The 25,480-nt window shown below is 57.6% G+C and overlaps 1 protein-coding gene across 1 annotated transcript in view; it reads left to right on the top strand.

Moving 5' to 3' along the window:
• NOS1AP (nitric oxide synthase 1 adaptor protein) overlaps positions 1–25,480 on the top strand; it is a 105,142-nt gene that overhangs the window by 61,261 nt on the left and 18,401 nt on the right. The window contains exons 4-6 of the mRNA XM_081112580.1: positions 6,975–7,064; positions 9,853–9,911; positions 16,397–16,505. Of these exons, the coding sequence (XP_080968706.1) occupies positions 6,975–7,064; positions 9,853–9,911; positions 16,397–16,505 (258 nt within the window). The remainder of the gene's footprint in view (positions 1–6,974; positions 7,065–9,852; positions 9,912–16,396; positions 16,506–25,480) is intronic.

Below are 25,480 nucleotides of genomic sequence, written 5' to 3'. Positions count from 1 at the left end.
TGGGGCCTCCAGTGGGCCATGCAGGCGTTCCCTGCAGAGGCTGATCCCTGAGTGGCTACAGGAGAGGCGAGGGCAGCACTGTTCATTGTGCACACAGGTCACGACCAGAGACCTCGGTGCCCCGGGACCTGCTGCCAACACCGTCTACGGTGGGGGCGTGGTGTCCTCCTCCTGCAGGGGAGAAGCCGAGGCGGATGAGTCCCAGGCTCATGCTGCTGGCAACCCGATGCCGGGCTTGGATCCAGATCTTTCTCCAGTCCTTGTTCTGCCCGATCTTCTTGCTTCCTCTCAGGGAGGCTCTCTGTGGTCCATTTCCATTGGACACTCTGAGCTGCTGCCCAATGCTCTTCCTCTGGCGCCTGTGGAAGTGGTCAGAGCTCCGGACAGACCAGAGTGCTCCCCCCATAACACTCCTCCCCCCGACATGCTCCCCCGATAAAACCCCTCCCCCGACATGCTCTCCCAATAATGCTCCTCCCCCCCCGACATGCTCCCCCGATAAAACCCCTCCCCCGACATGCTCCCCCGATAACACTCCTCCCCCCACATGCTCCCCTGATGACACTCCTCCCCCGACGTGCTCCCCCCATAACACTCCTCCCCCGACATGCTCCCCCATAACACTCCTCCCCCGACATGCTCCCCCCATAACACTCCTCCCACGACGTGCTCCCCCATAACACTCCTCCCCCGACATGCTCCCCCCATAATACTCCTCCCCCGACATGCTCCCCCATAACACTCCTCCCTCCACGTGCTCCCCCCATAACACTCCTCCCCCGACATGCTCCCCCCATAACACTCCTCCCCCGACGTGCTCCCCCCATAACACTCCTCCCCGACATGCTCCCCCCATAACACTCCTCCCCCGACGTGCTCCCCCCATAACACTCCTCCCCGACATGCTCCCCCCATAACACTCCTCCCCCGACGTGCTCCCCCCATAACACTCCTCCCCGACATGCTCCCCCCATAACACTCCTCCCCAGACATGCTCCCCCGATAACACTCCTCCCCGACATGCTCCCCCTGATAACACCTCTCCCCCAACGTGCTCCCCCGATAACACTCCTCCCCCCACATGCTCCCCCGATAACACTCCTCCCCAGACATCCTCCCCCATAACACTCCTCCCCCCCACGTGCTCCCCCGATAACACCCCTCCCCCCACGTGCTCCCCCGATAACACTCCTCCCCAGACATCCTCCCCCCATAACACTCCTCCCCCCACATGCTCCCCCATAACACTCCTCCCCCCCACGTGCTCCCCCAACAACACTCCCCCAACAGGGGGAGGAGTGCCTCAGGTGGCGAGCAGGTCAGGTGGCCCCTGAGGTGAAGGACTTTTGCGGCGTCAAGGTCACTGCGTGGATGTCAGCTCATAAACAGGACACAGACCGTGCCAGCACTTCCTTCCTGTGGGGCCACTGGGCAGATGCCAGGGGGGACAGGGCGGAGGAGCGTGGAGTGGACCGGGCCGGAGGTGAGGACGGGCAGCCGGTGTGGGCGGGCCAGCGTGAGCGTGGGCGTGCGGCTCTGCTGTCCTGAGGCTCTTCCTGCCTGGCCTGCAGATGACCTTCATCTTCTCATGGGCCGTGTTCTCCCAAACGGTCTTCGTTCCCCTCGCGCTCCCAGGAGCCGCGGGTGGTTGGCGGCTGGCCAGACAACCAGGCCGATGTGCGGGCGACGGACTCACTGCTCTCCAAGCAGAGCGTGTGAAGCGACCGTCTCTCGGGGCCACGTGGCTCACCCCACCCTGCCAGGTGGCCCTCACCTTCTGTGGGCCCGTCCTCCCCTCACACATGGAGACTCACGGGTGGCTTTTTCGTGGAATGGCAGTGTCTCTCGCCTCTGAAGAGCAGAGCCATTTCTCCTGGGGTCTTGGGTCCCTTGTGCGTTGGCCTGCGCCGAGGCCTTGGCTGTGGCGCCTGGTGCCTGGCCGGGCGAAGCTGCTTGTGGCTGTGCCTGACGTGGGAGCCCGCTCTCCATGGTCCTTCCACCTCAGTTCTCTTCTTGCTCCAGAGCACGTGGCGGGGAAGCTGGCTCTCGTTCAGCCTTTCCCAGCTGTCGGTCAGGAATCTTGGGTCCCGGGGTGAAGGGCCCGCTGGAGAGGGATCACTGAGATGATGCCAACTCGGCTCAGGCCTCAGCCACGACAGGTGCCACAGAGCCTCTGGTTGGAGGAGACTTTCAGAAGGAGCTGACGGGAACTTGCCCAAAGCCAGGGGCCACGGGAGGGCAGTGGGCGTGGCTTCTCTGTGGGGATCTTCCTATAAGATCAGCCAGAGGTGGCTCATGGGCAGGAAGAAGCGAGGTTCCTGTCTGGTGCAGGTGTGGCAGGTGGTGGGGGCCCGGAGCCCCATCGCCACCGTGCTGCGTGGTCTCCGTGGCTGTCGTCCTGACTTCACATTTTCTCTCGGCCGCGCTGTCTCTCTTTATCTGAATTTCAGACAGGCCAGTTCTCCGCTCTGTCCAGATCGATTGCCTTGTTTTGGTTACTTCAGAGCTGGCTGCGCACTGTCCCTGGCTGCCTCCCAGCCTCGTTTCTGACCACACCCGTGCCCGTTTCCTGCGCAGGATGCGGGCTGTTTGCACTTGTGAGCTCTGCAGATGTGTCTCGGGCCACTGCGCCCCGCCTCCCAGCCCTCTGCGCCCCCTTCCTGGTCTCCCTGCCAATCCCTGGCCCTCCGTCCCCTTCGTCAGTGTTTATGACGCTGGGCCAGGATGGCCACACACGTCTCTCTCACTTGTCTGTGGCCTGTGAGATCAGGGACCACATCTCCTGCTTTTTGCATGCTCTGTGGTCAGGAATGACTCCCTGTCCCCCTCCTGGACCGTGTGGGACGCGGGTGCTGCTGGGAGAGTTGATTCCGTGCAGCCCTGACGCTGGAGGCATCGGGTGCTGCCTGGTCTGTCCTCTCCCCACTGAGTCCACCTCTGCTCCCCTCAAAGCTCCTTTCCCACCTTGGTGTGTCTCCAGGTGGACACCTCAGTGGTCCCCGTGTCTCATATCCATGGTTCACTCTCAGCTCGAGGTGTGTCTGCCCATAGGCCAGGCCCACACGGTCTGCGTGGAGAGCCTGACCGTAGTGCCTGCCTGACCTGTTGCAGGGCTGGCTGACGGCTGACGTTCCAATGGCTGATATTCCAGCATTCTGACAGGGATAACGTTCTGACGGCTGCTGAGTCAGGGGTGCACAGCCTGCTGGGTTTGACACGGGCAGTGACGAAGGAAGAGTCCAGGCGGGTGGGTGTGTCGGTGACGTTTGGTGGTCCCGTGGGACCTTCCCTCCGCTGTGAGCCTTGTGGTTGAGGTCTCTCCAGGGCTCAGGGCGGGAAGGGGGTCTCACCGTCTGGGACGGGCTCTGGGGTTTGTGCTCACGTGGCCGAGCACACACGCATGGACTCTCACCCTTCCTGAGCTGGGTGTGCAGGACTGACTTGAGCTACGTGTTCCGTCTTTGAAGAGACTCTCTCACATCCAGAAAGACACCCGGGCTGTTTCTGGAGTTGCAGCCAGACTGCACGATAAGCACGTGGAGGACTGTGTGGGCGTCTCCGTGAGACAAGGTGACTCAGGCTCGGAGGGTGGGAACCGAGGAGCCACCAGTGTCCACGTCCGTTCCCTGGGCTGCGTTCCGTGGCTGCTGTGAAAGTGTCTTGTTCCGTTTTATCTAATCGTCTGCTTTGCCTGCTGTGTCCAATTTCAAAAATATGGTTCCCTTGTCCCATAGCCTCACGGCCTGGCTTGTTCTTCCGTTTTCTTGTGGAATTTGCCTGCATCTGAGATTGTTTTTCTTCTTAGTTGAATGCCAAAAATCATTCACGTTTACTTGCAATTATGTTAAGTTCTCAGCATATACATCCATGAAGTCAGAGGCTTTTAGAGGGTGTTAAGAAGCGTTAGAACATGGATGTGCATGTGGACTGGGCTGCAGGGGATCTTCCTGAGCGTGGTCCGGCTGCACCAGGCAGAGGGGTCACGCTTCAGAAAGAAACGCCACGCTTGCCTTTACCCCCATTTATTTGTAATTTTTAAATTCTGCACTTGTGATTGTGTTTTTCTGCTAAGAAATGAAGGCCCCTAAACAGCCTGTGGGTCCCCAGTCCCCAGCATGCGTGGCCCAGTGGCCTTGTGCAGGTCTGTTCCTCGGGGTCCCTGTGGCTACTCCCTTTGAAAGTGTGGCGATGTGGTTTCCATGGAAGCAGTGGCGGGGGGGGGGTGTGAATGGGGCTCAGTGACCACGAAAGTGTCTCCCGGCCAGTGAGGGCCTGGCTTTCCCTGTGAAGTTGCCACTGGCTGTGTCGCCAGCACTGGCTGGGCGGAGACACCAGGGCTGGGAGGCGTCCGGGAGGTGGGGACAAGGAGCTGGGGAGCTGGGAGACGCTGGCGTCCAGCCACGTTCTCACTGCCGCTCGCTCGTGTGTGTGCGCGCCTGGCACCTGCTGGATCTGAAGCCATCCCCTCGCGGCCTCGCTGGGCAGCCCAGCAGTTCCAGGGCAGCCCTGGGCACTGCTCAGACCAGGCCCTTGGCCTTGGTCCTCCTGGTTGTGGTTCCAGGACTTGCTTGTGTTGTCCCCACGGGTTGAGCCCTGCAGGCTCTATCTGTCCTTGCTGTGGGGCTCGGCCTGGCCAAGCGGGCGCATGAGGTCGGCCTGGCAGCATTGGGGAAAGAGCAGACTGTGGGCACAGACTCCAGGGCGAGGCTGCCTGAGCCGCCGAGGGTGGCACCCCCGCCTGTTTGTCCTTCAGCCCCAGCAAACCTGAGCCGACCCAGTTCCTCTCCTGCAGGACACAGGTGCTTCCTCCCGGGCACACCTGCCCCTCGCGCAGCAGGGCTGGGGAGAGGGAGGGCTAGTCCCGAGAGCCTGGCTCTGCTTCCCTCTCACTCCATCTCTGGTCCCTTCACCTTGTGAGCAGAGAGCGCGGTGCCCCAGGGAGGCGTGATGGCTGTAATACACGGGTGTTGACTACAATGGGTGTTTCAGAAACCGATCTCCTTCCACGTCTGTGGTTTGCAGCAGAACCACAACCTGGTTGGAGAGGGCTGGTGACACCTGGCCTCCAGGCAGGTAGGGTAGATGCGGAGTGTCCGGCTGGAGAGCCCAGGCTGCTTGGGCCTCCTGTGGCCCCTTCACTCAGAGGCCGTGCCTAGCACCCCAGCTGTGAGGAGGGGACTCCTGTGCGGCTCTGTCCTTGGGACTCGGTGCGCCCTCCAGTCGTGCTTCTCTGGGGGGGTCCCTGCTTCCCACAGACACCACCCCCCCCCCCCCCCCCCGTGCGCACAGTCACCTTCAAGTTGCTTCCAGTTCCGAAAAGGACGTTTAGTTGCATTTTGAGTTTTTTTTTTAAAATATATTCTATTGATTTTTCACAGAGAGGAAGGGAGAGAGATAGAGAGCCAGAAACATCAATGAGAGAGAAACATCGACCAGCCGCCTCCCGCACATCTCCCACTGGGGATATGCCCACAACCCAGGCACATGCCCCTGACCGGAATCGAACCTGGGACCCTTCAGTCCGCAGGTCGACGCTCCATCCGCTGAGCCAAACCGGTTTTGGCGCATTTTGAGTTTTTAAGATGCGGGTATTTAAACACTTGGCCAAGTTGTCAAAATGCAAGCTATAGGAAGAGTTAAGGTTTCAGGTACACAGGTGAGGAGCTGGCGGGGTCCAGCCTCTTGCCAGCCATGGGTGAGGATCTTGATTTACAAAGGGTCCTAGAGACAATGGAACTGGCAGGGAGGTGGCCAAACAGGCCAAAGAGTTGGTCACCACAGGGCCTTCTAGAAATTGAGATGGGCGAGGGCCTGCTTTGTGGACACCTGCTTCTAGGACCAGGGGGGTGGCACGGTGCCCGCAGCATTGCACTTCTGCCTACTGGTGGACTTCATTGCCAGGGAAGTGGAAGAAGAAGGATGTGGAGGAGACAATGGCACCACCAAGCACTGGCCCGTTCAGCGGAGACGGGTGGATGGGATAGACTGGAGCCAGGATGGGAAGCGCTAAGCTGAGCTCATAAAGCCACAGCAGTAAGAGTCACAGCCCAGGGCGGCTTGGGCTTCTCATGAGATTGTCAAAGTTTTCATCTTGGTGGGGCATTTGGTACATTCCTGTTGACACACTAACGAGAAATGATTCGGTCTTAGAGGCACAGGCAACAAGCCGGAGGCCCCTGACCAGCTTGGGTGCTGGCTGTTGGGGAGGGCCGGGGAGGAGGGCCTGTGGGCTGCAGTGCAGGTCTCGGCTCTGGGGCCCGTTTTATTATTTTTAATCTGTAGCCCAGATGTCTGATTATGGAGTTTGGCAGGTGAGTGTTAGGTAGACACCAAGGTGGGGACCAGGTGAAAATGGGTAAGTGCTCAGAATGAGGTGCAGTGAGGAGAATGTAGAATTATGCCACCAGTTGTGAGTGTGTGCACGGCGTAGGAAGTAGGCCACTGTGACAGAACTGTGGACAGAGTGGGGCCGCGCCGTCTGCAGTGCGGGCGCTGGGCTGTGTTTAGAGGGGCTCAGAGGGTGGGGTTGAGGCAGGACGGTCGCTGGTCAGGTTTCTGAAGACTCTCCGCCCCAGGCCTTCAGCTGACAGGCTGTGGGTGACGTGGAGACCCACCTGCAGATAGAGGACTTGGGTATGGGACTGGAGAGAGTCACAGCATGCATGACCTTTCGTGTGTGCAGCCCAAGGGAAGACTGGGCCACTCGGGTCTTCCTGAGGCCGAGTCGCCTGGCGGACAGCGGCAGTAAAACCGCAGACGGAGTCGCTGAGGGGCGGCTCTGGGTTCCCAGGAGAGTGTCCACGTGGGCAGGACGATTAGGTCCATCCGGGGCCCTGCCTGCAGGCTGAGCAGCGAGCCGGTGACCGTTCAGGGTCCCTGTTCTGACCCAGAGTGTCCGTGTCCCTCGGGCTGTCTGTGGGCCTCTGTCCGGTCCGAGTCTGATTGTCCGCATTTCTGTTCCTTCTCTCCTGCAGTACGAGTTCAAAGCCAAGAACATTAAGAAGAAGAAAGTGAGCATTATGGTTTCAGTGGACGGAGTGAAAGTGATTCTGAAGAAGAAAAAGGTAGGACCTCTGAGCCGGGAGCTGGTGAGGGGTGGGGGCGCGGGCCCCTTCCTGTGAGTCCCGCTCTGGATGGAACCTCCCTTCCCTGCGGGTGGACCGCCCCGCGGAGCCGGGTCAGGCAGGCCGTGGCAGGTCAGCTCGTGTCGTGGCGGCTGGCGTCCTTTCCTGTCATCCTCGTGCCCCCAGCACACACTGACACCTTCGCCTTTGCGCCTGGGTCTTGGGAGAGATCATGTCCTAGTGAGGACAGGCCAGCTCGGCGGGTAGGACAAGGGCGGTGGGGAGGGTGAGCGGGGGCGGGGAGGGCGAGGGGCGGCGTGTCCCCCATCACAGCCACTGCTTCAGCCGCCTCTGAAGTAGCCCCCGAGGTCCTCCGTGCTCAGCGTGCGGGAGGCAGGCAGCGCCGCAGGGCAGGGGTGTGGCCTGAGCAGGCCTTCCTCCGTGTGGCGACACCCACGGCTGTTTTGTGTGTGGCTGTGGGAGGAGGACCGGCGGGTCTGGGACAGGCTGGGGTTGCTGGTGGGCGAGGGAGGGGGTGTGTTTCTAAAAGGCGGGAGGGGCTTGGCTGTGAGAGGGTCTTTCCGTCCACGCTGGAGGCGCCATCACTCAGTCCCACGCGGGCCTCCAGAGCCGCCTGCGCGACCCCGCCGTGGGCAGCCTCGGCCTGGGCAGCTGGGGCGGAGGAGGTGCTCAGGGTGGCCGTCTCGTCAGCCCAAGGACTCATCTTCGCTGCCCTCCTCCGTGCCGTCCCTGCGCCGAGGGGCTGGTCGCCCGGACAGCGGGCATTGAGAGGGTCTCCCGGACAGGAAGCCAAGCCTGCTCTCTCGCACCCCTTCACACTCCTGGGGTTCTGGGAGGAGTTTCGGGCTGCGAGCTGGGAAGTGAGTAGGAGGAAGTAGGACACGACTCACTGTTTATGAAGAACAAACTCCTTTGAAATGCACAGGCTGCAGGGCTGTGACCGCTCATTACATATCGGACTGTGTGACCCTCCCCCGTGGGACCGAGGCCCCCCTGGTTCTTACGCGGGGACACCTTTCCTGCCCGCGATGCACACCCGCAGAGGAGTCACCGTCACCAGGTGGGCGAAGGCGGAGCCGGAGGCAGGGCCTGTGACTCACTGTGAAACTCCATCCCGGTACCTCCTGGGCCCCACCTCTGCGGCCGGAGCAGGCGGTCTAACAGGTCTGCCCAGACCCGGTTCTCGGTTCTTGGACGCCAGGCTGGTGAGGGGAGCCTCGGGCTGGAGCGCGGGGAGCGCGGGCCCTGCCTGTCGTCACGGAGGTCGCCGGACGGGCGGAGCCCGCTCACAGCGGTCAGCCTCCGTCCTCTGGGCTCCAGGACAGCCTGGGACCTGAGCGTCCCGCACCACCTCTGTTTATAGGGTGAGAGGCCGGGGGGCGGGACGTCTGTGTGTCCCTGTGCCCGGGGACGAGACCCAGTGACCCTGTCGGGGTCCGGTCAGAGAGCCAGGCCGCGCAGCCCGGAGGCCGGCGAGCAGGTGTGCGGCCCGGTGAGGAGGCGGCCTGGGCCTCTGGGGGTCTCTCTCAGAAAATGGCTTCGTCTCTTCGTTTCCACGTTTACTCCCTGTGGGTCCAAACCTTTCAGGCCCTGGTTTGTGTTGCTCAGTGGATAGAGCATCAGCCCACAGGCTAAAGGTCCTGGGTTCGATTCCTGTCAAGGCATGTACCTCGGTGGCAGGCTCGATCCCCGGCCCAACCAATCGATGTGTCTCTCTCACATCGATGTCTCTCTCTCTGTCTCCCCCTCCCTTCCACTGTCTCTAAAACTCAGTGGAAAAATACCCTCCGGTGAGGATGAACCGAAAGCCAAAAAGGAAGCCTGTCCCAAGGGCAGCTTCCGGACAGACCGCGTCTCAGCTGAGCTGAGTCTGTGTCTGGAACTGGGCCTGATGCCGAAGGCTCGCACGTAACCCTCGGGGGCTGGGCTGGTATGGAGGCAGCGTTCGGGGATGTAGTGGCGTGTGCGTGCATGCGTGTGTGTGTGTGTGTGCGCGTGTGTGTGCGTGTGTGTGCCTCTGTGTGTGGGTCCGTGCCAGGTGTGGACAGCATCGTGTATGAGTGAAGCTGTTGCGAGGTGGTTCTTCCTGGTGCCTGGGTGCCTGGCGGGCCCAGTCTCCACGGGCCTGAGCGGCGCCCGTGCACGGCCTCTGGGACCCGCGGGGCTGACCACGTGCTGACAGCGTCAGAGCAGATGCTCTGGCCTCGAGGCCTCGCCTCCCTCCTCACTCTCATCCGCGGGAGAGAGTGTTCCTCCCAGTGGCCTGGATGGCACTGCCTCTGGGGCGGGGCAGGGCTCGGTCCCCGCCTGGGGATGGCAGCCAGTGCTTCCCCAACACATCGGGTGCTCCCCACACATCACGCACGGGGGTGTCCCCGCCCCCCGGTCCCACTCCTGGGCTGCTCCCCAGCAGCTCAGGGCCACCTGCGTTCACGGCAGAGCACCTCTGCGGCGGGTGCAGGGTCCCTCCCAGCTGCGTCCCGCTCCCCCCTCACCGTGAGAGAGGAGGGGGCGTCTGCCTCCCCGGCCACTGGACAGCGTCGCGCGCCCCTGCCTCTCCGGTGTCTTGACTGAGAGTCACCCCTGCGCCCGGGGAGACCCTCCCGAAGGGCCTGTGGGCGGGTGAGACAGCCCTCACATGTCCTTGGGAGCCGTCAGCTGTGGCTCTGGAGCACACGTGGCCCGTGAGCACCTGGGGCCTGATGTGGGCGCTGGTCCGTGGCTGAGGACAAGCTGGCTTATTCATGTGCAGTTTCTCTTGTTGCAGAAGAAGGAGTGGACGTGGGACGAGACCAAGATGCTGGTGATGCAGGACCCCATCTACAGGTAGGCGCTGCCTCGTGGCCGCTGCGCCCACCGTCCCTCCTGGCGCCACGGGGGGCACACAGTGTACACACCCACTGCGCCCGCGGGCCCGGGCCTGCGGACAGCACAGAAGCAGAGCCTGGGGGTGAGGGGAGTCTTTCTGCTCAGTGCGCATCCACGCCGCGGGGGTCCGTGAGGCCTTGTCCTCGTGTGTCCGTTTGTCTTACTGGGATTTTGTAATCCGGTGCATGAGGGTCAGAGCGAGAGAACTGGGTCCCCTTGCTCGGCTTCTCCCACCCACCCTCACGCTCAGCACGGGGGCTTTGGGGTCACTGGAAAGCAGTTCTCATGTGGGTCCCCAGAAACCACGTCCACAGCGAGGTTGGTGGTTCCCACAGATCAGGTGACTGCCCCGTGCATCCCCGCCCCGGGAGCAGGTGCCCAGGAGGGAAGCACCCCGCTCTCCCGGGGACCAGGGCAGCGCCACCCCCTTCCCGTCTCCTCCCCGGGATGGGCGTGAGCTGTTCCTGCAGGATTCGTTGGCAGAGGGGTCAGGGCTGGGCCTCTGGTCAGCGGAGAGTCTCGGCCCGCGGGCCCAGGGAGGGGGGTGAGCAGGGTGGGTCTGGCCGTCACCGCACGCACTGCTCACATGTTCCCGCAGCTCACATGTTGCTGAAATCGTCGCGACCTTACTGTTACTTTTGCCACCAACTGGGAGGCTCTTCTGGGGACGTGCCCAGCTCTTGTGTTTCTAGCTCCCGGCCCGGCCTGGCCGCAGGGCGCATTCGCTGGGTGTGTGCCAGCGGAGGGAGGGGTACGGCATCGCGGGATGGCCTGGAAATTGGCACCCGTGCTGTGGAGACGCGCAGGGGGTGAGGACGGCACCGAGCAGCCTGGGGGCGGGCAGGCCGGGGTGGGGGGGCGGGCAAGCCGTCCTGGGCGTGGGGAGAAGGGGGCTCTCTGGTCTGCTGGCCTGTTTGGTGTCGACGGTCAGTCTCGCCATTCAGCCGAAGGCGCGGGTGGGCTGGAGGGGACGTTTTCGCGAAGGAGAGGGCGGTCCCTTTACAAAGGGATGGGGAGCTCCTTGGGGGGAGGAGCAGGGCTGTTAAAATGTGTCGTTTCAAGCATTTGTGAGACCTGGAACTAGACACTGTCGTGCAGGGCTGTAGGCAGGGTCCCGTGAGGGGAGGGGAGCACGGGGCCTCTCGCGTCTGAAAGGTGACGCTCCACAAGCCACTGCCCTTCGGGGGCCTCCCGACACAGACGCTCCTCCCAGACCCTCCTCCGAGCCACCCCAGCCCAGCTCAGCCCTGCTCCCTGTCACTGCGTTTGGGAGAGGGGGGCCAAGCGCCAGAGGTCGAGAAGGACCCAGAAGGGCCAGCATGTGCTGTCTCCTTCCCGCTCGGGACGGTGCGTTCCAGCCCTTCTCCTGTGCTCTGGGTCACCCCCCGCCCCCCCAGGGAGAGCGCGTGTCTTCACTGGGGAGTGACCCTCCCACCAGCCTCACCCCTTCCTCCGGGCAGGAGCCACTCCCCCATCTCCTCCTCGAGAAACTTCCAGCCGAGGCGGGAGGAGCCTCCACTGCACCTGCCGGCTGCTCCACGACCTCTGACCCATCCCTGTCCCTGCCTGTGCCCCCTCAGGAGTCCCCACTGTCTGGGACGGTCCTCAGCTGCCCTCCCGGCAGGTCAGTGTGTCCCTACCTCTGTGTCCTGGCCCCGCCTTCACTTGTCCTCCCCCCTCGCTCGCTCCCCAGACTGCTCCGTCCCCCACAGCCAAGTCCTCCCCCTCTCCTGAGACCCCCCCTCACCCCTGCCACCCGCTCAGGGCACCTCCTCGCAGCCTGTCTGCTGCCCAGCACTTGGCAGGAACCATGCCCCGTTCTCACCTCCAGACTCACTTCCAGGCCCTTCTGTGCTGCCCCCTCTTCTGTCCGTTCCCCTCTCGCCCACCTGAGTGCTACGGTGACCTGTCTTTCCTGAACAGCTCTCTGCGCCGGCTCTGGGCCTCCTGACGGGGCACAGGGGTCTCCGCTCAGCCGGGTCAGTACAGGGTTCCCTCCTTCCTCCTCTCATCCCCGCTCACACAGCACCCTTCGCCCTTGAGTCCAAAGCGCCAGAGCGCAGAGATCAGGCGTGGCCCCTGCTCATGGTCCTCACCGCACCTCCTGCTGCCTCTGAGGGGCCTCAGGTAAGTGTCCAGGGGAGTGTGGCCGAGGACAAAGCGCAGTGACCAAGTGATGAGGCTCGTTACTGGAAATAAAGCAGCGAAGAGGTTCCTCCTCGTCCCCCTCCACACGCCAGTGCACAGCCCTCGGATGGACGACGGCGCTCTGCACAGACCCATCGGGGCTGCCTCCCGCGTCGCGGGGTCCCCTGCAGGCCAGGGCCTGAGGCTCTAAGAGGAGGTGGTTGGCCGGGAGCAAGAGCTCCCCGAGTGACAGGGAGAGGCTGCCTTACCTCAGGAGGCACAGGAGGGTCAGAGGGACAGTCTGACCACAGAGAGTGGGTGTGGGAAAGCCATCTTGTCTGGGAGGGGGACAGAAACGTGTGGCCTCAGTCCTGCCACCGGAGCAGCCACTTGTCCTGGGAGCCCGAGCACAACGCCACGAAAGTGGGACACACATGTTTTGAGCACTGCAGTGCCCGAGGCCTGGACAGGCCTATAGCACATAGTAGGTGCTTCATAAGCTGCATGACACACTCGGCACGGGAACCTCCTGTTGGCTGCACTGACGTGCTCCAGGCACTGAGCCTCCCCCTGCCTTCGGGCCAAAAGCACCGCCGAAGGCAGACTGAGCCAGCGGGGCAGCGAGTGGACCCCGGTGGCCAAGCGGAGCGTCCGAGGGCCTCCCCTCAGCCCCCTGCGGCCTCAGGGCGCCGCTGCCCTGACAGGGCGGGAGACGCAGTCAGGGCCCCACAGAAACCTCCCCTTAGCTGCCTCCCGGGAGGGGCGCTGCGGGGACGGCTCAGACCTGCCCCTCCACTCGGCCCCCGCTTGCCGGTGGTATCTCGCTCTGAGCTGCGTTGTTGTCTTGAATGAACAAAGGGAATCGATGTAGAATTTGGGCAGAGCCCTGGAGAGTCTCGGCTGGGACCGTGTGCGAGGCGAACGCTGTCCTGCCCTGGCCACTCTCCCCACCACCGGCATCGGCAGGGCACTGACCGGCCTTGGAAGACCCGGGAGACTGCCCAGGACAACTCATTGCTGTGCATACTTCCAAAGGTGTGGGTGTGAGGACAGTTTATGGGCCCGTAGAGGGTCATCGAGTCCAGGTAGCACTGGGGCCATGAGGGGGTCACCTCTTGAGCCAGCGGGCCTGCGCCTGTCCTGCTGCAGGAGGGAGACAGCCTCACCTTCCTGACGCCGCGCTGGGTGCGTGGGCACGTGGTGTCGGCATCCTGTGCGGATGCTCTTATCCACACACACCCTCTCACATGTGGGTTCAGGTCACAGAAGCGGACAGGCCCGTGTGGGAGAAGCCTTTATGGTCCAGGTGCCCCAGGAATCACGTGGGGGTGGGGCTTGGCACAAGGCCTGGTCTCGCCCTGGGTGTAAGGACCACGTAATGGAACAGAGGAAGGGCCACTGTGTGACCAGGTGAGGGGAGGGTGCTCTGGATCTGGAGCTGCAGCCCTTGGTCAGTAGAATTGGGTAGGATGGTGTCTCAGCGTCCCCACGGCACCCGGGCATCCAGGCATCCCGCCCTGCCCAGTGCAGGCGCTGTGTCTCGGGCAGCCGGTGGGCCCACCTCTGAGAGCCCCTCCACGGAGCTTCCTTTCCGGCCAGACAGGCCGCGTCTGCGCAGAGGGGTGGCGGAGGCCTGAGGCCATGCATGGAAAACAGGAAAAAGTGGGAACGCTGGCGGGACGCGGTCCTCACACCCGAGGCCTGGGGCCCCGAGCAGCGCTATGGCCCCGGGGGAAGCCGGGTGCGTGGGGTCTAGTGGCCGGTGCGCCAGTCATCGCCCAGGTCCGCTTTGAGCCCCGTGTCCCTGACCCCGTCCCACCCCCAGGGTCTCCTGGGAGCCCGAGGCTGTCCGTCGTCCTTGTGTTCTCTGTGTTGGTCTCGTGGGAGCAGCCTCCGTCCTCGGCCTCGTGCCCACCGCTGGGTGCGTCGGTGTGCTCCATGCACATGTGGTAGACTGAATGCATTTCTTCACTCTGGGCAGAATTCCCGGGGGTGGTGGTGCGTTTACTTGGAACCGAGTGATGGATGAGTAAACGAACCCACCGGTCCACACACAAACCTCTGTTGAGCCCTGAGCGCGGCCCCGCAGGCCTTTGGGGGGTGACACAGGAGGGTCGCTGAGAGCGGCACGGACGTGTGCGCTGCTGGGAGGTGACAGACAGCACACGGGGACTGTGAGACACAGCGTGACCCCTGGGACACGGGCGGGAAGTGAGGTGACCTGTTCCACTGTGCGGGAAGGGAGCTGCCTCAGGAGGTGCCCGGCCTCCTGCAGACGAGGGGGCGGCCGTCCGCTGCTGCTCATCGCCTTGTTCTTCGCTGGCCTCGGTGGGAGGCGCTGTGGAGGCAAGAGCAAGAAGAGCCGCGGACGGGAACGATGGCTGCACGAGCTCCGCGGCTGCGTCTCCGGCCCTGAGTCGCCTGGACGCCGCTTTGGGGGCAGGTGCTGCCCCGCTGCATTTCCTCCTGGGTGGCCGGACGTGCCATCCTCATACCCAGGTACACATGACAAGTGTGTGTACCCGCGCCCACACGGACATCTGTCCCTGGGTGACGGGACCCGTCCCTCCCTGGCCTTTGTTGGCTGCTGGGGAGGCAGGGCCCTGAGAGGCCACGGCTCAGCCTCCAGCCTCCGTGGCCTCAATGCCTCTTGGCACCACCTTGCCGCTGAGGAGCTGGGGGAGAGGGCGGGGCCACAGCCCGGGCGCTCTGAGCACAGGGCATGGCCCTGGGTCGGGCACTGGCTGGGGACGCGCGAGCTCTGGTGATGGTGACCTTGCCCTGAAGGTCAGTGCTGACCTCCCTCCACGGGAATAGGGAGGTCTCACTGCCTTGGAAGCAAAAGGGTAACTGTCAGGGGGTGGGGGGGAGGGGAGGGAGGGAGAGGGGCAGACTCCGGGAAGCCTCGCTGCAGCCCGCCCTGTGGGAGGGAGGACCAGGTCCTCCCAGGGGACGGGGCCCAGGACCAGCTGGCAGCCTGGCAGACCTTGGGCCTGAGGCCAGCAGGTGACGTCACTGGGGAAACCTCCCGAGTCGGAGAGAGTGAAAGCCCCGGAGTGTGCGGGTGTCAGTTCGCGGCTGCCGCCCACTGGGCGAGAGGAAGCTCCCTGGAGCTCCTGGCGGGAAGGTGTGGGGGTGCAGTTGGTCCCGGAGAGCAGGGGCGGTGCCAGTGGGACGCCAGGGAGAACCTGTCACAGCTGTGAGCTTAGCCCCCGAGAGGGAGAGGCCGGCGGGACGAGGGCGGGTTGCCGGGTCTCACTAGGCTTGGAACCAGTTGGGGGCTTCCTCCTCACGCTGGCGCAGCAGGACAGTGTAATAAGTGCGACATCCGTGTGGCCTTCCCCAAGGAGCGCGGGACCGCTCCAGCGCCCGCCTTCCTCGCCGCAGCCTGTCCCGGTCACTCCGCCCAGAGCCGAGGCTTCTTCCCAGCCACGTGCGGGCTGCTGGGCACCACGTCCTCTGGGGCTGCGTGTAAACTTCGCGGTGCAGGCGTGCGCCAGGCACAGATGGGCCCTCCACCCTCGGGCGGCCTCTGTGAGTCCCGAGGCTGCCGGGGCGTCACAGCTGCCACGGAGGCAGGAAGAGGACCGTGGCCCGTTCGGAAGGGTGTGCAGTTGGCACTCAGGGAGAGACGGGAAGGACTTGTCCCTGAGGGAGTCCACAGCTCTGATTGGCTTTCAGAGGGAATTGGTGGCGTCTGTGTTTAAAATACCCCTGTGCTGGCAGCAGGGGGGTGGCTCGGTGGAGGGGAGACACAGAGGCTGGAAAGATCCACGCGAGCTAAGGAGCTGGACGCAGGCAGCAGCGCGGCCCTGGGAGTGGAGACAGGGATGCACTTCAGAGATGAGCGCCAGGCCCTGGGGTTGGAGGAAGGGCCAGGGGTCTTGTGCAGGATCCGGCCCATCCGCACACTCTCAGGAGAAGGAAGACACATCTGCGGGGGGCACAGCGACCTTGGGGAGCTTGGGAGGCAGGCAGGAGGCATGCTGGGGAGGATGGGCCGGCCTGGAGCCCTGGCCGTCTGTGAACAGAATAGTTGTCACAACAGACCATGTGGCTCTGGACCGAGAGGCGGCTGCATTTGGGAAAGGGGTCTGTCCCCTTGAGGGGCCACCTCGTCTCCGGCTCCGATGGGGGTGGAACGGTTCCGGGCAACGCAGGAGTCCGGATGGGGCTGCTGCTGACTGCGGGGCCCTGTCCCGCGCCACTGCCCGTGTCATGTCTGGAGCTGCCTCTGCTCGCAGGGCCCTGGCCAGAGCGTTCCTCGCGGGCGTGGCACCAACCACGTTCTCAGGGTTCCCTGTGCTTTTCCACAGGATCTTCTACGTCTCCCACGACTCCCAGGACTTGAAGATCTTCAGCTACATCGCCCGAGACGGTGCCAGCAACGTGTTCAGGTGCAACGTGTTTAAGTCCAAGAAGAAGGTAAAGGGACAGGCCCGCCCCTGTGGTCTCCTGCTGGACCCAGTGCCTGGCGCTGACTCTCTCCCTGGTGCCACGGGTCTGGAGGCACCGCTGCCGCGGGGATGCCTAGGAGGTGCCACTCCCCTGGTGACGTGCCCTTTAGTCTCGTCTGCACTCTGTACCTCGTGACGGACAGACACAGGTTCCCGTCGGGTCAGCCTCGGGAGGGACGGGGCTGAGCAGGAGTGGCCGCTCTTTGGCCCTTCCTCTCCACGCTGTCCACCGGCGGGGCTGCAAGGCGACACGTGGCGCGTGGTTTAGGCGTGGGGTGATCGCGTGGTCCTGGGTGGCTGCCTTGGCACAGTAACCCTGATCTGGAGGAAGTGAACCTGGGCAGCTATGGGGCTTGCTTCCTCTTCCCACTCCAGGCCCACACACCCATCTCGCCGCACCCTCTGCAGCCTGCACGGTGCTCTGTGGGTCACTGTCCCCATGGCTCAGCGTCCCCAGCTATAAAGCCGGAAGGAAGGAGGTTTCCCAGACATACCGTAAGGCACTGGCACTGAGCACCCGTCTCAACCTGCCAGCAGCTCTAGAGTTGGCGAAACCCATGTGACTTGGTTTAACCCAGAGCTTCTCAAACCGATGTGGCCATGGAATTGTGCCCCCCGTGGAACGAGTCAGCGCGGACCGTTCTGCAGGAGGGGTGTCGGGAGGACTGTGTGCCTGGAAGGTCCGTCCACCGAGCCTGGCCGCATCCACCACAGGCCCTCCGTGCCCTCCTTCGATGCGGTGACGTCTTGTGCGTCAGGCATCTGAGTAGGTCTGCAGGCACCTGGTCAGGTTGGGGTGGTAGGAGTCGCAGGTGACAGGCAGGGGCCTGGGCCCTGGGCCCGTCCCACCCGCTCCACAGAGACTACACTTTGCTGAGGCAGCTGAGCTCCTGTCCCAGGCGTCCTGCTCGATTGTGGGCCTGGACGGGAGAGGGAGGCAGGCAGTGGAGACCGCATGGCCGGGGCCCCGAGAGGAAGTGGGGGCTGTGTCAGCTGTGTGTCGCAGGCCATGGCGGGGAGGGGGGAGGAGCAGTGCCCGCATGGCAGGTCGGTGCTCTCCGACAGCTGCCGCAGAGAGGGAGTGCCCTCTGAGCTACTCAGGGCTCGGCCCCACGTCTGACGTGGTTTTGTTCAGAGACTGGGCCCCGGGGCCTTGGAGTTTATCAGAGTGACAAGTGGCAGGTTATAACTTACAAAGTGTTTTACTATCTAATCGTACTCGATCCTTGTAACGCCTACTGATGATCGATGTTTCTAACTCTCTATCCCTCTCCCTGCCTCTCTGTAAAAAATCAATAAAATATATTAAAAAAAAAAAAAAAGAAGAAGACACAGATTTTCACCCGCAGTTTGCAGTAAATCGAGGCTCCGAGAGACTGAAGGACCTGCCCTGCGTCTCATGAAGAAGCACAGGTTCGGGTCAGGGAGCCGCACAGAAACCCACTGAGCTGGAGCCTGGGAAAAGGGACCTATTGCTATTGGCTTTGCCTGCCATCTCCTTAGTGACACGGGCAGTGGGGTCGATCCTGCTTCTGCCAAATGGATTAACCCAAGGAGATTCCTGCCACCCAGTGACAAAAAGTGGTCATCGGTTCCCGGTCACTCCCAGCTCTCAGCTAATTCTGACCTTTGGCCGGTCTCCTGTCCCTGTGCCCTGGCCTGGGAGGCCTGGCAGCCAGGAGCAGCTTCTAGGCCCTGGGCTGCCATCAGATGTCTTGGGCTGGGAGCCCCTCGCTGAGCTATAGCTGGAGGGGCGGTGTCCACGCCCAGAAATAGAAGGGACTTGTTCACCAAAGGAAGCAGGGTGGGAGGCAGGGCGGGGAGGCAGGGCATCTGCCGGGCGTGCTTACCTTTCGGTCCAGGGAGAAAGCAGGTTGGGAAGGCGTTGTAAATGGCAGATCACAGGAGTGCTTGGGGCGGGTGTCACAGGCACGCCTCTAGGTTGTGGGAGGTCGGCAGGGAGAGCTCTCGCCTGGAGCCTCACGCTGTCCGTGGTGTGGGAGATCCTCACTGTCTGCGGCGTGGGAGAGCCTCGCTGACGGTGGTGTGGGAGAGCCTCGCATGAGCTCCTCATTGCTGGGTGTTGCTGTCCCCATCACGTCCATGCCCCATGTGGGCACCCATGGCAACGTCTCATGCAGGGTTGCCCTCACCTCACAGCTCCCTGTGGGGACAGGTTGTCTCTTGCTGGTTGAGAATGTGGGTCAGGTGTCGACCTTCCTGGCAGAGGGTCACCCTGTGCCTGGAAGTCAGATCCACTATAAAACTGACCCCTTAGTGAGCAACATTCTGGTGTCACCTCAATCAAATGATATGATCAAGGCCATTCAAGAACCTGCCAGGCATACGGGCCCACCTCCCAGCCTGGAGCCGAGGACCCTGGCTGCTCCTCTGTGTCGAAGCCACGCACCCTTACTTGCTTCAGGATCACAAGTTTGCAATCATGATAGACATAGGCCTCCATCTTTACTGAGGCTGACCGTGCATCCTGCCTGTTGATCCCGTGGAAATGGGGCCCAGGTGGGGGTGGAGCTTATCACTGTGACAGGATGGTCCACAGCTGCTCCCAGGCTCCATGCCTGGAACTCGGGCACCTGCGGAGAGTCCTGAGTGACAGGTATAGACCCAGTGAGCCTGGAGAGCGAATAGACACTCACTTGTGAGACCCGCCCACTGTTTCCTCGCTCCTCCCACCCTCGTCACCGTCGTCGTCCTCATCTTCCCAGGCACCTGCATTTTCGGCTTCCAATTACTCTGACCCCCAGGAGCCGTGCAGCAGAGAGCTGTCCCAGACAGTGACGCTGGGGCCATCAGGGTCCACATGAAGTCAGCTGTGGAATAAGGCTGATGACTACCATCTTTCCCATGTACACAGGGCTCAGATCCCCAGAGTTTGCAGGACCAGCTAACAACACGGTCACTTAAGATGAGAACAGAAAACAGATTCACGAAAACTGGAATTACAACTAAAATACAGTAAACTACCTAAATAATCAATAGAAAACTCACAGGAAAGAACCGTGATACCCGAGGACTGAAAGTGGAGACCGCATAGAGACTGTTAGGGTGGGTGGAAGCCTGAAAGGGCTGGCCAGGTGCCCACAGACAGCAAATGAAGTCCTGGAGAGATATCCCAGCTGTGGGGGTTGCCACTGAGAACTCTGGGATCTAATCCCCAAGCTGAGCCTCCTAGCCGAGAGCATCACAACTGAGGAGGGTGCCCACATAACATCTGGCTGTGAAAAGCAGCAGGGTGCTGTCTGCCAGAGAGTAACAGCTGAAAATTCAGGCACCCTCTTAAAGGACCAACACACAAAATTCCTGTGGAACCACCCACCTTGTGCTCTGGCAGAGGGAGGGTAAATTGGACTGGAGCTGTGAGAGCAGAAGCCGGGATTGTGGACTCCAGGGTTAGAGCTCAGAAGGCAGACACCCTGAGGCCACTTAAGAGACTAAAAATAACAATTAGCCTCCAGGCAAAAGGAGTTGCCCCACCCTGTTGAAAAAAATTCTCATCACACCTGAGGACGATTGCCTGGGGGGCAATTTAACTCAGAATCCTGTCAGTCTATAGCAGGGGAGGGTGAACTTTTTGACTCGAGGGCCACAATGGGTTCTTAAACTGGACCGGAGGGCTGGAACAAAAGCATGGATGGAGTGTTTGTGTGAACTAATATAAATTCAAAGTAAACATCATTACATAAAAGGGTACGGTCTTTTTTTTTTTTTTTTTTTTTTTAGTTTTATTCATTTCAAATGGGCCGGATCCAGCCCGCGGGCCATAGTTTGCCCACGGCTGGTCTATAGGCAGAGGCCATCTCTGGAGGCTTTGAGTCTTTGCCTGATCTAATTAGTCAGAAACAGCTTGTAACACTGTTCTGCACTACAGATTGACAGGCGTAAAGGATCTACCTAATACAAGCATGTCAAACTAGCGGCCCGCAGGCTGCATGTGGCCCACAACGAATGTTTTTGCAGCCCAGCCAATATATGGTATGTAAGAAACGTTTCAAAAAAAATTTAATAACTTAATTTTTACAATGTCCTTTTATACATAATCCTATGTAATAAAAGCCTAGGTGGTCCTCGCGCCCTCATGTGTGACATCGTCACAAGATGGCCACACACACAGCGGAGTCAGGGCTTGGCGGCCGCTCCATGCGGTGAGGCCTGGGTGGTTCCTGCATCTCTGCTGCATTGCGCGAAGGAGGCAGGTCCTGGTGGAAGAGGTGGGTCGCAGCAGGGGAGGACAGTTGTGGGCAATCAGGCTGGCAGGGGAGGGCAGTTGGGGGCAATCGGGCTGGCAGGAGAGGACAGTTGGGGGCAATCAGGCCAGCAGGGGAGGGAAGTTGGGGGCAATCAGGCTGGCAGGGGAGCAGTTAGGCGTCAATCAGTCCGGCTTGGGAGTGGTTAGGAGGCAATCAGGCTGGCAGGCAGAAGAGGTTAGGGGCAGTCGGGCAGTCGGGCAGTCGAGTGGTTAGGAGCCAGCGGTGCCAGATTGTGAGAGGGATGTCCGAAGGGTCCCAGATTGGAGAAGATGCAGGCCCAGCTGAGGGACACACCCCCTCCCTCGTGCACGAATTTTGTGCACCAGGCCTCTAGTCTATATATATAAAAGACTAATATGTTAAGTGTCCGTCCAGGTAATGACATCATGTAGCAATGCCCGCTTCCTCTCTCTCACGACTAGCCTCCTTGCAGTTTCTTTAGCCCAGGAACACAACTTGCTTTATAGCCAGGTGGAAACATTTTACTTTAACCAAATGTCTGTGAAGCATTTTCCATGCCTCATCTCATTTGATCCTCACAGAAGTCCTGGAGTAGGTAGATAGGAGCCTCGGTGGAATCCTATTTTCCTTTTATTAGCCAGAAAACAGAGATTTAGAAAGTTTAGAAACTTGACCCAACTGAAAAGATGTAGGAAATGATGGACCTTGAATATTACTTCAGGTTTTCTCACTGTGCAGAATATAGTCAAACACTGCTGCAATTAAATATTTTACCCTTTGTTTTCCCTGCGTGATCTACAATAATAATCTGCTTTGTGCTGATACTTACTGCTGTGTTGCTGACAATTACCTGAAAGAGAAGTTGGGGTGCTTCACTGGGCTGAAAAAAGTTTAGCTAAATCAGAAAGCAGATCTAATTAAGCAAGTTTATTCTATATATGTAAAAGGCTAAGTTGACTTGCGCATGTGTGATGCATATAAAGCTCTCGCTGGCACCAATCACCCACATGTGTTTCCATCTGTCATTGTTGATCATGAATTTGATTGATATTTCTATTATAGAGAAAGGGCGATTAGCAATATTACAATATTTTTTCTAATTAATTTCCTTTCAATGTGCATGAATTCGTGCACCAGGCCACTAGTTATTAATAACGAACTACAGTGTTCACTAATGACTGATTACTATAATCATGTTGCATTTATTTCTCTTACGCACCTTATGCGCAGATGCACTATTCTCTCCACTAATACTAGCAGTGAATATTTTAGCAGCCGAATGCCACATCATTAGTCTTGGACTGACTTGTTTGGTGTGCACAACAGGAAATATTTCGCTTTCAGATAACAAGAAAAATAGGTTTATTTGCGTTACGCTTATTAATTTGTGCAGTTATTCAGTGTCTGGTAAGTTAATATTCAAGAAAAATATTAATTTTTATTAAAATGTTCTATTATTTTATATTAATGATGACTCATTTAACTCAGCCCTTTGTATTCAGTATGTCTCTATCAAAATAAACCTACGTTTCTACGAAAATTGAAGCTTTTGTGGCCTACATAAACTTAAACCTTGTTTATTTGGCCTGTGCTAGCCTTTGAGTTTGACCTGCTTGACCTAATACATAATCACAAACCCAGACAGCTAAAATGAGGAGACAAAGAAACAACCCCCAAATGAAAGAACTAAATTCTCCAGAAGAAGAGATAAATGAAGCAGAGATAAGAAATTTATCTTAAACAGAGTCCATAGTAATGATTTTAAAGATGCTCAACAGTATGAAAACAGATATACTATGAAAAAGAACACTCTAAAATAAAGAATGAGATAACACAAATAACACATTGGAAGGAATATACAACATATTAGAGGAAGCTGAGGATAGAATCAGTGAATTAGAAGAAAAAGTTGAAAATATCACTCAATCACAAGACCAAAAAGAAAAAAAAAACAATTATAAAATGGGGACAGCTTAAGGGAGCTGTGGGACAACATAAAACGTAAAAATATTCGAATAGCAGGTGTGCCAGAAGAGGCAGGAAGGTAGAAAGTGATAAAGAACATGTTTGAAGAAATAATGGCAGAAAATTTCCCTAACCTGGTGAAGGAAAAAGTCACACAAGTTTAGGAGGCACAGAGAACCCCAAGCAAGAAGGACCCAAACAGGCCCATGCCCAAATACATCATAATTAAATGCAAGATATTAAAGACAAAGAGAGAATCTTAAAGGCAGCAAGAGAAAAGCAAACTGTTACCTACAAAAGAGTTCCTATAAGGCTGACACCTGATTTCTCATTAGAAACTATACAGGCCAGAAGGGAATGTCATGTAGTACTCAAAGTAATGGAAAGCAAGGCTCTGACACCAAGATTACAATATCCAGCAAGGCTATCATTCAAAATAGACGGTCAAATAAAGAGTTTTCCATAAAAAATAAATAAATAAAAAGGTTAAAGTAGTACATCACCACCAAGCCAGCTATATAAGAATTGCTGAAGGGACTGCTGTTATGAAAAAAAGAAATAGAGAGAGAAACCTAGGATACAGAATTAAAAGGGCAATAAATAAGTGCCTATCAGTAATATCCCTAAATGTAAATGGATTAAATGCTCCAATCAAAAGGCATAGGGTAGCTGAATGGATACAAAAACATAACTCAACTATATGCTGTCTACAAGAGACCCACCTCAGAACAAAAGACACACACAGGATGAGAGTGAAGGGATGGACAAAATTTTTCCATGCAAATGGAAATAAATAAATAAAAAAAAGCTGGAGTAGCAATATGCATATCCGACAAAATAGATTTCAAAATGAAGGCTATCACAAGAAACAACAAAGGTCACTACATAATACTAAAGGGATCAATCCAACAAGAGGATATAACCCTGGTAAACAGATATGCACCAATATAGGAGCACCTAATTATATTAAAAAAACACACACACAACTTCTGAAGGACTTTTACAGAGAGATTGACAATAATGCAGTCATAGTAGGGGACTTTAATACCCCGCTGACTTCACTGGATAGATCTTCCAGACAAAAACTTAACAAGGAAACAGTGACTCTAAAGGACGCACTGGATCAGATGGATTTAGTTGACATTTATAGAACATTTCACCCCAAAGCAGCAGAATATACATTCTTCTCAAGTGTACGTGGACCATTCACAAAGATGAACTTCATATTGAGACACAAAACAAGTTACTACACGTAAAAGAAAATTGAAATATATCAAGCATTTTTTCGGATCACAGTGGAATGAAATTAGAAATCAACTACAGTAAAAACACCCAAAAACATTCAAACACATGGAGGCTAAATAGCATGTTATTAAACAATGAATGGGTTACCAATGAGATCAAGAAAGAAATAAAAAACTTCCTGGAAATAAATAAAAATGAACATACAATAACCCCAAATCTCTGGGACACAGCAAAAACAGTCTTGAGAGGGAAGTTTATAGCACTACAGGCATACCTCAAAAAACAGGAAACATCAGCAATATACTATTTAACTCTACAACTTAAAGAACTAGAAAGTGAACAACAAGAAAAGCTCAGAGTAAGTAGAAGGAAGAAATAATAAAGATTAGAGCAGAAACAAATGACATAAAGACCAAAAAAACAACAACAAACAAACAAACAAAAAGAAACCCAACCAGTGAAACCAAGAGTTGGTTCTTTGAAAGGATAAGCAAAATTGATAAACTGTTAACCAAATTCATCAAGAAACAAAGAGAGAGGGCCCAAATAAATAAAATCAGAAATAAAAGTGGACACCATGACACCACAGAAATACGAAGGATTGTAAGAAAATACTATAAACAACTATATGCCAACAAGCTGGACAATGTGGATGAAATGGACAAATTCCTCGAAAATTACAATCTCTCAAAACTGAATCAGGAGGAATCAGAAAACCTGAATATGCCAATAACAGCTGAGGAAATAGAAGCAGTAATCAAAAAACTCCTAGCAAACTAAAGCCTAGGTCTGGATGGCTTTACTGGGGAATTGTATGAAACATTCAAAGAACTAACACCTATACTCCTCAAACTATTCCAAAAAATCCAAGAGGAAGGAACACTTCCAAGCTCTTTCTGCGAAGCCAGCATTATCATGATTCCAAAACCAGATGAAGACACTACAAAGAAAGAAAATCGCAGGCCAATATCCCTCATGAACATAGATGCTAAAATCCTCAACAAAATATTAGCAGGTTGCATCCAGCAATATATTAAAAAGATCATGCACCATGATCAAGTAGGATTTATTCCAGGAATCCAAGGCTGATACAATATTCGCAAATCAATAAATGTGATACATCACATAAACAAACTGAAAGACAAAAATCACATGGTTATATCAATATATGCAGAAAAAGCTTTTGACAAAATCCAACACCCATCCTATATAATAAAAGCCTAATATGCAAATCGACCAACTGGTGGAACGACTGGTCTGTATGATGCACACTGACCACCAGGAGGCAGATGCTCAATGCAGGAGCTGCCTCCAGCCCAGAGGCCTCAGTCCGGCTGGTGAGTAGGCCAGCGCCACCCCCCTATCGCTGGCCAGGCCTAGGGACCCTACCCATGCATGAATTTTGTGCACCGGTCCTATAGTTTTTGATAAAAATTCTCAACAAAATGGGAATAGAGGGAGCCTAGCTCAACATGATAACGGCCATATATGACAAACCTACAGC

The sequence above is a fragment of the Myotis nattereri genome, assembly GCF_964212035.1.
Source record: "Myotis nattereri genome assembly, chromosome: 18".
Taxonomy (NCBI): Eukaryota; Metazoa; Chordata; class Mammalia; order Chiroptera; family Vespertilionidae; genus Myotis; species Myotis nattereri.
This window is presented reverse-complemented; position numbering and strand designations above follow the sequence as displayed.